We start from the raw sequence: 12,586 nt of genomic DNA, 5'->3' as shown, positions 1-12,586 counted from the left end.
GCGTGGATGGGACGTGTCCTTGAGCACTGAGCGGGAAGGGGACCGCTGTCACCTTCAGTTTGCTGCCAAACGCCGCCCTCCCATTTCCCCCAGCAGAAGTCTCACCACCAGCACTGCACACCACACCCCAGACAGCTTCACCGTGGGGCTCGGCTCCCCCACCCCGCATGTCCCAGAACCTTCTGCAGGGCCCAGTTACACTGAGTGGCCACCGGCCTATCCCCAGGCCTTGAGGGTCTGGCACAGTGGTTTCTGAGGAGGGCAGAGCCTCCTCCAAGTGGGGTGACCACCTCCACTGAGAGAACAGAACTGTGCCCGGGCACACAGGACACTGGGCCCCGTCCTGCTCCATGCAGGAAACGCCACCTAGTCCACTCTGACCCCAGCACGGTGGGGTGAGGCTGGCTGAGAGTCCAGCCTCCGCCCATGGAACCGACTGCTGGAGGACCGCGTGGATGGCCGCTCAGAGGTTCCTGGGCCCTGCGATTCCCTTTCCAGTGAGAGCCCCTACAGGCCTCAGGACTGGATGGGCACCCTCTACGAGACTACCCACACTCGCCGCCGCCTCCTCCCCCACGCCTGGCCTGTTATCGCTGCCTGGGTACCTGGTGGTGCCACACAGGCTCGGCGCAGCGGGCCGCAGCAGGGCGCAGCGGGCAGGCCGGCTCTGGAATGCCGAGATTCCAAGGGAGCGCACGCGCTGGGGATGCGGCTGGCAGCGGCCGCACCTGCGGGGTGCTCATCAATCATCCGTCAGGAAGGGGGTGCACAGGCCCACACCCCGGGAATCCTGAGGACCAGCCGTCGGGAGATTGCGGCAGTTGCCTCCGTGTGCAGCTACAGCTGTGGGAGGCCATCATGCGGGCAGAAGGGACACGAGACGCAGGCCAGCCCCTCAGCCTCGGCTGGCACTGAGCAGTTCCCAGGCCGCGCTGAAGTCCCAGCATTTTCTAGAAAACCGGCATCTTCTTGCTAGAAGGGTCAGCCAGACCCCCCTGTCTATGGACAGCATCATAAACAGCCCTCACAGGGCAGCCCTTGACCGGCTGACCCACCGAGGAACTGGGTCCTGTCCAGCCTCCACACTCCACTGCAACACCGGCTGAGTCCCTCGGGAGGCTCGGAAGCACCTGGCTGGCAGGGCCTGAGCTGCAGGAGGGGCCAAGGGGTGGAGCCTCAGAGCCAAGGGGCGGGGCCTCAGAGCCAAGGGTGTGACCTCAGAGCCAATGGGCGGGGCCTCAGAGCCAAGGGTGTGGCCACAGAGCCAAGGGGCAGGGCCTCAGAGTCAAGAGGCGGGGCCAGGGAGACAATTGCTCTCCTGCCCTGTCCAGATGCCCAAATGCTAAGGGCCTGGGGCACCACCCACCAGTTCTTCAGCTCCTCCTGACAGGATCCCCGACACCACGTGGGGCTGTGAACACACATGCCTCCCAGAGGCTACGGGGCCTGAGTGCCAGGGGCAGGGGAGGGCAGCCCGAGTGGGGGACATCTCAAATCATGTCTGGGCTGCCGCCCGCGGGCTCCATACCCATTTTCTCTGTCCCGCTTGGCCCAGGTGCTCCTCTGCCCAGAATAGAAAGCGCTTGGCCCTCGGTCTGGCCAGGAGAGCCGTATACCAGGCACCACAGCTTCTTGGCAAATGGGCAGAGGCCTGGCTTCAGTTGCCAAGAGAAGGTCTGCCAGAGGTCCCGTGCGGCTCCTCAGCCCCAGACCCTCCCGGCGGGAGCTCCTGCAGCCTGCACGGCCAATGTCAGTGCCCCGACACAGCGCAGCTGGCCGCCCACGCCCCCCTCTGCTGTCCAGGCTCCCTGGCCTCCAGCCCCACTCTGGGGTAAACAACAGACACCACAGATTCCCAGCATCCCAAGCACTGGTGGAGGTTCAGGGTCCCCGCGTAGAATGGGCTCAGCACCCGTCCACACTGAGGTCAGCACGCAGCAGGACTGCCCTGTGGTCCACAGCGTCTGGACATCCTCTGGGCTCCATGCTGTCAGGAAGGGCAGGGGAGGACACAGCACCTTCTCACCAGCCAGCTTGGGGACAACTGTCTAGACAGACCACCCAGAGAACAGGGTGGGTGCAGGGCCCCCCGGGCCGGGAAGCCTCCTGCTGCTCTGAACAGAGCCGGCTACTCGGGACCCTGGAGCCCCGAGGAGGGCAGATCCCGTGCTGTAGACGCCAGGGCACGGGCACCCCGTCCCTCCACACTGGGAGCAGCTGCTTCTGCGTCTCTGCTGTGATTACGTCATTACAACGCCACCCCACGCTGAAGCTGGCCCTGAGAGAGGCCGCACCGCCTGCATGCGCACCGCAGAGCCCGCTGGGGGACCCCTCTCTCCAGAGTGAGACAGAGGCGCTTTTGTGGGTGGCGGGGGGCAAAGCCGGTAATTAAGCGATTCTAGGGGAGGACACGGCACCGTGCCGTTCCCACAGCCGGCTCGGTGAGGGGTTGCAACCCCGGCCGTCTCTCCAGCTGCCGGCCACAGTCGTGGCCCAGCCGAGCCAGGGTGCCACCTGACCGGCAGGTGTTGGCTGGCAGGCTCCCCAGGGGCTCTGCCACCATGTGAGGCCCCTGAACTTCGCAGGGGTCAAAGATGCCACAGGTGCCCTAGCTCTGCCCCCACAGCAGAGCGCGGGCCCTGGGGAAGGAAGGCAGGTGCCAGCCCACTGTCCTCTCCCCAGCAGCCAGCACAGACCCTGGGCTGCTCTCAGGGGCCTGAATCCTCAGCAGGCTGAATCCAGCCAGCCCTGAAGCAGTAAGGCCTCTGGGGACGCCACAGTCCTCCCCATGTATGCTGGCTCCTCCCAGGCGCGCTGGGACCTTTCCGCACACCCAGCTGCCCGGTGGGCCTCCCCTTGAGCCTGCTCTAGCCCTAAGCAGGACATCTGACTGCACGAGAGCCTGGAGATGATGAACCCCGAGAACCGTGTGAGGAACCAGAACCAACCAGGACCAGGCCAGTCAGCCCGAGCCCACGCCGTCAGCCCGAGCCCACGCCCACAGAACAGAACCAGCCAGGACCAGGCCGGTCAGCCCGAGCCCACGCCCACAGAACAGAACCAACCGGGACCAGGCCGGTCAGCCCGAGCCCACGCCCACAGAACAGAACCAGCCAGGACCAGGCCGGTCAGCCCGAGCCCACGCCCACAGAACAGAACCAGCCAGGACCTGGCCGGTCAGCCTGAGCCCACGCCCACAGAACAGAACCAGCCAGGACCTGGCCGGTCAGCCCGAGCCCACGCCCACAGAACGGAGCTGAGTTGCCACTAGAAACCAGTCCAGGCTGGGCCCCTGTGGCTGCAGCAGATCCAGGGGTGCTGGCGGTGGGCAGCCTCGGGTCCAGTAGGGCAGGGTCCCCTGGCCTGAGCCATGGAGGGGCAGTGAAAAGACACAGCCCTGCCCGGCCCGCCTCCCTGGGCCAGCCCTTGCTCCCTCCCCACTCCCACTGCGGGAGAGCCAGAGTCCCCAGGCCTGGCCGAGGCTGGCGGCCAACAGCGGCAGCCCTGAGCAGTGTCTGGACCTGGGGAGACGGCCAGACTCACCCTGCAGCACAGGGCAGCCCTGAGGCCAGCGGGCAGCACTGGCTCCCCTCCGCCCCCCCGGGGGCCCTCGAGCGGACACTGGGTGAATGTCTCTGGGGACAGCCTCACCCGCACTGACCTCCCCACCCCACATTCCCACAGTGGTCTGCCTGGTCCCCGGGCTGTTTCCTGGCACCATAGCCGGGCTCCACCAGCTGCCTGTTCAGGAAATGGGGTACCTAAAGTGCCGGGACCCAGCAAGGCCCAGCGCGGGCCTGGGCACAGGGCAGCAGACGCCCTGTTGGGTAGACTGGGGAGGGGGCAGAAGCACCCGCCAGGCCAGACAGCCCCCAAGGACCCCCCCCCAGCTCCTCGCGCCACACCCCTGCTCCTCCCACCTGGAAGGGAGGGTTTCCCTCTGCCCGCATACCCACATGCCTGCATGCCCACATGCCGCCTGCTGTGGGCAGTCCTCAGGACCACCGTCCCTGCCGCACAAGGAGCCAGGGTACCAGTGCTCTGGTGGGAAACAGCCCCAGGACCCGCCCAGGACCCTGAGCCATCTTCCCCCCGGCACGCGGGGGGTCGGGGCTGTCCTGCCATCTGCCCCTGGGGTGTGGGGACTCGGCCGCCAGCTGCACCCGGGACATGCCAGGCCCCACACTGCACACAGGCCTGCTTTGTACAGCCCCACACAGGCTTCTGGGCAGCGTGGGAGAGAAGGGCAGCTAAGCCTGACTGCGGATGTAGAGGCGGGGCCGGGAGGGAGGAGAGGAGGCGTGGACCCGGCAGGGCAGGCTCCTGGGGCCCCTCGCCACACATGACAGCCACAGAAGTCGGGGGCCCAAAACAAGGGCGTCTATTTTTTTTTTTGTCGGTCGTGGGGCTTGAACTCTGGGCCTGGGCGCTGTCCCTCAGCTCTTCAGCTCAAGGCGAGCGCTCTACCACTTGAGCTACAGCGCCACTTCCGGTTTTCTGGTGGTTTATTGGAGATAGGAGTCTCACGGTCTCTCCTGCCCGGGCTGGCTTTGAACCGCGATCTTCAGATCTCAGCCTCCTGAGTAGCTAGGATTACAGGCGTGAGCCACCAGCGCCCGGCTAAGGGCGTCTATTTTCAGAACAGGAATCCACTATCATGGGGTCCAGTAAAGGAGCCAGGGCTGCAGTACCAAGTCGGGCTCCGAGGGCGGGCAATGGTGAGCAGGACAGACAGAGCACCCGGCCGGGCAGAGCCAGGCTGTCCCTGCGGGCGGCCTGCAGCCTGGACTCATGCCACCGGCCCTGCACATTTCCACTAGGACAGCCCTAGCCTGAACCTGACCCTGCATGCACAGCCCTGCGCACACAGCCCTGCAGGCACAGCCCTGCACACCTACCCCTGCATGCACAGCCCTGCAGGCACAGCCCTGCACACCTACCCCTGCACACTCAGCCCAGCACACCTACCCCTGCACTCAGCCCTGCACACCCAGCCCAGCACACCTACCCCTGCACACCCAGCCCAGCACACCTACCCCTGCACATCCAGCCCAGCACACCTACCCCTGCACACCTACCCCTGCACACTCAGCCCTGCACACCCAGCCCAGCACACCTACCCCTGAACACTCAGCCCTGCACACCCAGCCCTACACACCTACCCCTGCACACTCAGCCCTGCACACCCAGCCCTGCACACCCAGCCCTACACATCTACCCCTGCACACCCAGCCCTACATACCCAGCCTTGCACACTCAGCCCTGCACACCTACCGCTGCACACTCAGCCCTGCACACCTACCCTTGCACACCCAGCCCTACACACCCAGCCCTGCACACCCAGCCTTGCACACCTACCCCTGCACACTCAGCCCTGCACACCCAGCCCTGCACACCTACCCCTGCACACCCAGCTCTGCACACCCAGCCCTGTACTCCCCACTCTGCACCTGGGAACCCTGCACACCCAGGCCTGCACACCCAGTGCTATACCAGGGAACCCTGCACACCCAGACCTGCACACCCAGTTCTATACCAGGGAAACCTGCACACCCAGACCTGCACACCCAGTTCTATACCATGAAATCCTACACACCCAGACCTGCACACCCAGCCCTGCACACCTAGCCACGCACACCGACATGCATGCACAGACCTGAACACCCAGCCCTACACACCCAGCTCTATTCACCTACTTGTGCACACTCAGCCCTACAAAGACATGCATGCACAGGCCTGCACACCCAGCCCTTACGCTCACAGCCCGGCACATCCAGCCCTATTCTCACAACCCTGTACACCCAGCCCTAGCCCAGCCCAACAGCCCAGCCCTGAATACCTCACTCTGCATCCTGTAGCCCTGTAACTTCAGTTTGCACATCCAGCCCTGCACAATTAGCACTGAATGCCCAGTCCTGCACAGCCCTGTGCACATCCCTGTCTGCTCAGCCAGTTCTGCACACCCAGCTCTTGCCGATCAGAAACCGGCCATGGTCAGGGGCCCCGCCCTGATTCAGGACCTCCACTTCCAGAGCAGATCTCAGCAGGACCCACCCTGAGCCAGGCGTGGCCCAGCTCCAAGAGGTGCCAAGGGTTTATTGGCGTCCAGCTGGCCCCACGCAGCCATGGCCAGCGGCCGTGGGGCCTTCCTCCTCCCAATGCAGACAAAGTGAAGAGTGGAGGAGGCACCAGCTCCTGGTCCTCTGCTCCTCTCCCTGTGGAGAATGGGCCTGCTGCTGTGGGGCTAAGCCTGTGGCACAGGTGTGGGGTTTGTGACCCACAAGTCAGGGCCAAGAGTCTGGGGCGCGGGAGCCGTGAGCACACCCCAGCCACAGCAGCAGCCTGAGCCCACCACGCCACTCAGCCCAGCCCAGACAGGCCCCCATGGGGGGCTGAACCCCCCCCGAAAGGCACAGAGTTTCCTGGTGAAGAGACTCGGGATACCCCCGACTAGATGCCGAGCCCCAGGGAACACCCCATTCTTCCAGGTGCCTAGCCCCAAGTGAACCCTTCCAGCTTGTTCCTGCCGTACTTACTGGCGGCCAAAGGCCCCCTGTCCCGGGTAGGGCAGCTGAGAAACGGCAGAGAAGGAGCTGCCAGGCAGCAGTGGGAGGGGGACCAGGGCCCCCAGCACTCCGCTGGGGCAGAGGGGCCACCTCTGAGTGGCCACAGGGGGTCTTGGAGGAGGCCCGGTTAGGCCTGGCATCCTTGAACCTGGAACTCGGGAACGGCACGCAGAGCTCTCCCACACCCAGGAAGCAGCCTGGGCGGGCTCCGTGGAGACAGGCCTGCCGTACAGCCACCTAAGGCCCCCCGACCATGGGACCCTGGCGTCTCCCCAATACCCACCGAGCTTAGCCAAGTGCTCAGAGAACCCAGAGTCCAGTCTCTTGACAGCAGGGGGCAGCGGAGGCCGGGGTAGGACAGGCCCCGCGCACCCACCCGCAGGAAGGGGGAGATACTGCATGTGGTGGACCAGGGCTCAGGACCCTGGGAGCACCTCATTTCCCATGCCTCAAAGCAATTAGGGTGACATCAGCTGTTTATGCTAGTACTAGAGCTTGAATCCGGGGCCTGGCGCTGTCGCTTAGCTTTTTCACTGGGTGCTGGCACTACCACTTGAGCCACAGCTCCACTTCCAGCCTTTTGCTGGCTAACTGCAGCTGAGAGTCTCACAAACTTTCCTGCCCGGGCTGGTTTCGAACCTGATCCCCTGACCTCAGTCTCCTGAATAGGCAGGATTACCGGTGTAAGCCAGGGCGCCCAGCTGGCAGGGGGAGTCTGTCAGAAGCTCTTTTTGAGTTTTCTCTCGGTCTGCAGGTGCCGTCCTCCCCAGGCACGCTCCACGCACCCTGCCTACATTTCCCCACTCACTCTGCAGCTCGACCTCCAGGTCTGTGCGGGGCGGGTCTGCGGCTGGCCTTCCTGGGAGGCCCTCGGACAGCCCCACCTCTCAACATTAGGGACAGTGAGCGCTCTGGCCAGGGGCGCGGTATGGCCTGGGGACCCCTGGAACCCCGCCACTCACTGCCCTGTCTCTGGGCGCCATGTCCCCATCCACAAATGTTGTGTTTGGACCATGTGGGCTCTGAGACCGTGGGGTGCAGAGCCACCCACCACAGAGGGCCTCTCGAGATCACCTTTTCCTCCCACCAAGCCCCGATGGGCCACACAGGGCTGGTAGAGGGGCTGGAGGATGGCCATCCAGAGGGAAGTATCATACAGCTGTGCACAGGAAAGCCTGCCTCCCCGGTGCCCAGCCTCCACCGGCAGGCTGCCTCCAGCCAGGGCCTCCACTCACCGTACTGACAGCGGGGCCCCTGGAAGCCTCTGGGACAGTGGCACAGCTGAGCCGAGCCTGGCGCACAGCGGCCACCATTGAAACAGAAGCCAGCAGTGCATTCGGCTGTGGAGAGAAGAAGAGACCATGAGGAGACATGGGCCAGTGCTAACCACCTCCAGGACGCAGCCCCTGGAGACCCCTCCCAGAGTCCGTGCAGACACAGTCCCTGGAGACCCCTCCACAGAGTCCCCAGTCCAGACACAGCCCCTGGAGACCCCTCCCAGAGTCCCAGTCCAGACACAGCCCTGGAGACCCCTCCCAGAGTCCTAGTCCAGACACAGCCCTGGAGACCCCTCCTATGAGTCCCCAGTCCAGACACAGCCCCTGGAGACCCCTCCCAGAGTCCCAGTCCAGACACAGCCCTGGAGACCCCTCCCAGAGTCCCAGTCCAGACACAGCCCTGGAGACCCCTCCCACAGAGTCCCCAGTCCAGACACAGCCCCTGGAGACCCCTCCCAGAGTCCCCAGTCCAGACACAGCCCTGGAGACCCCTCCCAGAGTCCCAGTCCAGACACAGCCCCTGGAGACCCCTTCCCAGAGTCCCTGTCCAGACACAGCCCTGGAGACCCCTCCCACAGAGTCCCCAGTCCAGACACAGCCCCTGGAGACCCCTCCCAGAGTCCCCAGTCCAGACACAGCCCCTGGAGACCCCTCCCACGAGTCCCCAGTCCAGACACAGCCCCTGGAGACCCCTCCCAGAGTCCTAGTCCAGACACAGCCCCTGGAGACCCCTCCCAGAGTCCCAGTCCAGACACAGCCCCTGGAGACCCCTCCCAGAGTCCTAGTCCAGACACAGCCCCTGGAGACCCCTCCCAGAGTCCCAGTCCAGACACAGCCCTGGAGACCCCTCCCACGAGTCCCCAGTCCAGACACAGCCCCTGGAGACCCCTCCCAGAGTCCCTGTCCAGATACAGGCTTGTCTCCTGGTTTGGGGGGCTCAGTTAGGCTGCTGGTCCCCAACACCAGTCTGAGAGACACCCCCCCCCCCCAGCCCTAGATGCAGCTACAGCCTCAGCCAGCAGGTTAAATGGAATCCCTGGATAAGAACCTGAATTCACTTCCACAAGGTGTGTAGCACCAGGAAGTTCCTGGGGGAGCAGAGCAGGGAGTGGGGGTGCAAGGAAGGAAAGAGGTCAGCCCATGGAGGAGGAGGAGGAGTGGGGGACAGCTAAGGCTCCCCCCAAGAGCCAGATGGCTGAACCAACCAGAGAGGTAGCTCCCCCCAGACCTGGACGGGAGGGGTGAAGTGAGGGAGGTGGAGGGAAGGGGCCGGGAGGGCTGCGCTCTTCCTCCCCCCTCCGTGGCTGACCCCTGCCTCAGCCCTCTCTCACGGCTCCGGCCTGGGGCTGTGTTTGCACCTGCTGCCTTGAGGCTCCCGAGAGCTGATGAGCGAGGCCACAGAGGTAGAGTGGAGACTGCAGTTCCTGGGGCCTGGCAGGCAGCCCCTGCCTCAGTGTCCCCTCAAGCCGGGGTGTCCAGACCAGGTGGCCGGGACGGGAGCACCCGTGACTGACCAGCATACACATGCGGAGGGCGGGGCGGGGCGGGGCGGGGTAGGGCAGGGCAGGGCAGGGCAGGGCAGGGCAGCCCATCCTGTGGGGCTCACTCACTGGGTGGGGTTCTCAACAGTGCCCCGCTGCCCCGGCCACCCTGGAGCCTGCGGGGCTTGTGGGCTCGGCCAGCCTGCAGCCCCTGTGGCACTCCCGCCAGGAGCAGGGAGGGATGCCTCCGTGGGAGGGGGGCCGTGGCAGTCAGCTAAGGAGCCCTGAGTTCCCAGGGGCCAGTGGCAGAGGCCAGGAGGACGTGGCCAGCTGTGTACACAACTCCCCCATGCCCAGGCCAGCCAGGGAGCTGCCCTCCAGCCCGAGCGCTGGGCCGGGTGTGCAGCGCTGGGTCACAGAGCAAGGGTGGCCAGCGCCCGGGCTGGTGCCCAACACTGTCCCACTTCGGTGTGAGGTCAGGAGGACACCCTGGGCGGGCACGGGACCCAGGTTCTTCGCAGATGCTTCTTCCTGACCTCCCAGAATCTTATCCACCGCCACGGGCCTCCCTCAGACCCCGCAGCCATCACCCCGGAGCAAACTCAGCCTCTACCTCCAGACCAATCCCTGCACGGGGGTGCTCCCAGTTGGGCCTCCTGGGGACGAGGGGCAAAGCAGAGCCCAGGGAGACCCACCATCACCCCGATCTGCAACAGAAAGTCCTCCAGGGTTGAGGGGTGACATGGAAAACAGCCATCTCCAAACACTGAGGGCCAGAGCCTGTGAGCATCGCCGTCCTATCATAAAAGAAGCCGGGCCAGGCTTGCAGTGGTGCACACCTATGTCCTAGGTACTTGGGAGGCCCAGATTGTGGGGATCGGGGTTCAAGACCAGCCTAGGCAGAAAATTCACAAGACCCCCCCCTCAAGGAGGAGGCTGGAGGAGGAGAGAGAGCGCGGGTCACTCTGGGTGTGAGCACACTGCGGCTGAGGCGAATGTGTGAGCGCACACGGGTGTGCAGGCATGCATCGTGTGAGCTTGTGCCCAGCAGATGTGTTGAGCGGGTGTGTACGGCCATGAGCATCCTAAGTGAGCTTGTATGCATGGGTGGGGATGGCTGCACGTGGGCGTGTGCACATCTGTGCAAGGCAGCATGTGTGTAAATTGTACCTGGGTCCGGGGCCCACCTGAGCCTGGCTCCGTGGATGGGAGGCCTGCGGGGGACAGTGACAGTGAGAGGGGGTCACAGAGGGACAACAGGCCCCTGCGTGCCCCGGGTCACCAGGAGGAAGGAGGCTCCGGGCCTGGGATGTGGGCTGGCCGATTCCCACGCTGGGGAGTGGGGCTGATATATGGCCAGACGGAAAGGAAACGCAGACAGCAGAGGCAGGAAAGGAGGAGGGCGCCCTGGTCCACGGCTTTCCTGCAGCCCTCCACCCCCAACGCCAAGCCTTAGGCAGCCTGCTCTGGGGGCAGAGGAGGTAGTGGCCACCAGGCCAGATGTCCTAGACCCCAGTAAGGTCCTCCCGAGACCTGGTGCCTCGGCTGCTGGGCACCAGGATCGGGCCTAGGGCAGAGTGGATCTGCAGGACCGCTGTGGTCATCACGGCGGCCTCCTCCCTTACCAGGCTCTGCCGCTGACCTCGCTGCACCCTCTGTCCCCTGCCAGGACCCCCTGCCCGGCAGGCACCTACCGACCCTCACCTCAGGCCCCCAAAGCCCTGAACCCACAGCCTTCCCCCGACCTCCATCTCAGCCAGCTCCTCTGGCCTCCCTCCGTGCCCAGGCCCAGGGCTGGGCCTCGCCCTGGGCCAGAGCGCCAAGCCCTGTGCTGTGGCATCCGTCCAGGAGGCATCGGTGCTTCTCCGCACCTGTGCTAGGGGCTGGCTTCTACTGCTTCAACTCTGCCGCTGCTTTGTCTTGGGGAAGGCGCTGCCTGGATTTTCAGTTTGGAATACACTGTGCTCGGTCGGCCTCCGGGCCCACAGGGCCTGTTGGCCTGTTAAAGGCTTTGCCATGTCCTACAGAAACAAAACCTGCTTCCCGCAGCTGTGAGAAGCGCTGGCTGGATCAAAGCCGACCAGAAGCCGTGTGCTCCTGACACCCCCTCAGCCTCCACCGCTCCACCCACGACCCCACACTGGAGCCCGCACATCAGAGCTGACCCCAGAGCCCGGGGGGCGGGAGAAACAAAGGGGGGCAGAGGCAGTCTCCCTGGTGCCTCATCCCTGCTTGTCCATCCCATCAGGCAGGACACAAGGGTCCAAGTGGGGACACTCGGGGTGACTATGACTGATACAGAGCTGTCTGACAGATCTGGGAGAGGATAGAATTCAGAAAACACCCCAGCCGGATGCTGGTGGCTCTCACCTGCAATCCTGAACTACTTAGGAGGCTGAGATCTGAAGGTCACCGATCAAAACCAACCAGGCAGGAAAGTCCATGAGACTTCTATTTCCAATTAACTACCAAAAATGAAGCTGGGAGTGGAGGGGAGGCTAGCAGTAAAGTGCTAGCCTGGAGAGACAAAGCTAAGGGGCAGTGTCCAGGGCCTGAGTTCCATCACCAGTACCGGCACACCAAAGAACACAGAGAGCACCCAGCCAGGCGCGGATGAACCCCAAATCTCCAGGTCACAGCCCTGCGAGCTCTCAGCTCTCAGGAAGCCCCGGCCCCCGCCCAGCACATTTTCTCTCTGTTCACCTCCCAGCCACAATGCCGTAACTGGACAGAAAGCAGGATGCGATTAGCGGCTTCCTGCCATTCTCTGAGCCTTTGCTTTCTGCTCTGTCATTCCTGCACAAACAGTGGGGCTCAGTGCCCGCCCTCACTGCCATGGTGCCCGACCCCCTCCCAAGGTGCCAGGTCACAGGAAGCTAGAAAGGTTTCCAACGGCTGGGGCGGGGCGGGCCTGTCTGAAGAGACAGGATGGAGGAGCCAGGAGCTGGAGGGGAAGAAGGTACTGCTCAACACCAGGCAATTCCCTCGTGCAGGCCCCTCATCCTGTCCCTCTGCTCCCAGGCCCAGGCCCCCTGCCTCAGCCAGGCACCAGCCCCAGCTGTGAGGGGGCGCGTGGTGGAGGCCCCAGGAGGTGGGACACGGCTGCCAGAGTCTCTGGGTCACCACCCACGGACGGGGTGATGCCCTCCCCTGGGTCGGAAGGAGTCCCTGGGGCAGTGGAGACCAGCGGGCACTTCTTGAGCGCCTCAGATACCAAAGCCTCTGCGAGGTCTCCTGGCTTCAACATGGGCACAGGGAGCCC

General features: G+C 64.5%; 1 protein-coding gene across 1 annotated transcript in view; it reads right to left on the bottom strand.

Moving 5' to 3' along the window:
• Positions 1-12,586, bottom strand: part of Megf6 (multiple EGF like domains 6) — a 91,384-nt gene that overhangs the window by 61,152 nt on the left and 17,646 nt on the right. The window contains exon 4 of the mRNA XM_042701995.1: positions 7,802-7,906. Within this exon, the coding sequence (XP_042557929.1) occupies positions 7,802-7,906 (105 nt within the window). The remainder of the gene's footprint in view (positions 1-7,801; positions 7,907-12,586) is intronic.

Source organism: Dipodomys spectabilis, unplaced genomic scaffold (assembly GCF_019054845.1).
Source record: "Dipodomys spectabilis isolate Male_0828 unplaced genomic scaffold, ASM1905484v1 ptg000299l, whole genome shotgun sequence".
NCBI lineage: Eukaryota > Metazoa > Chordata > Mammalia > Rodentia > Heteromyidae > Dipodomys > Dipodomys spectabilis.
This window is presented reverse-complemented; position numbering and strand designations above follow the sequence as displayed.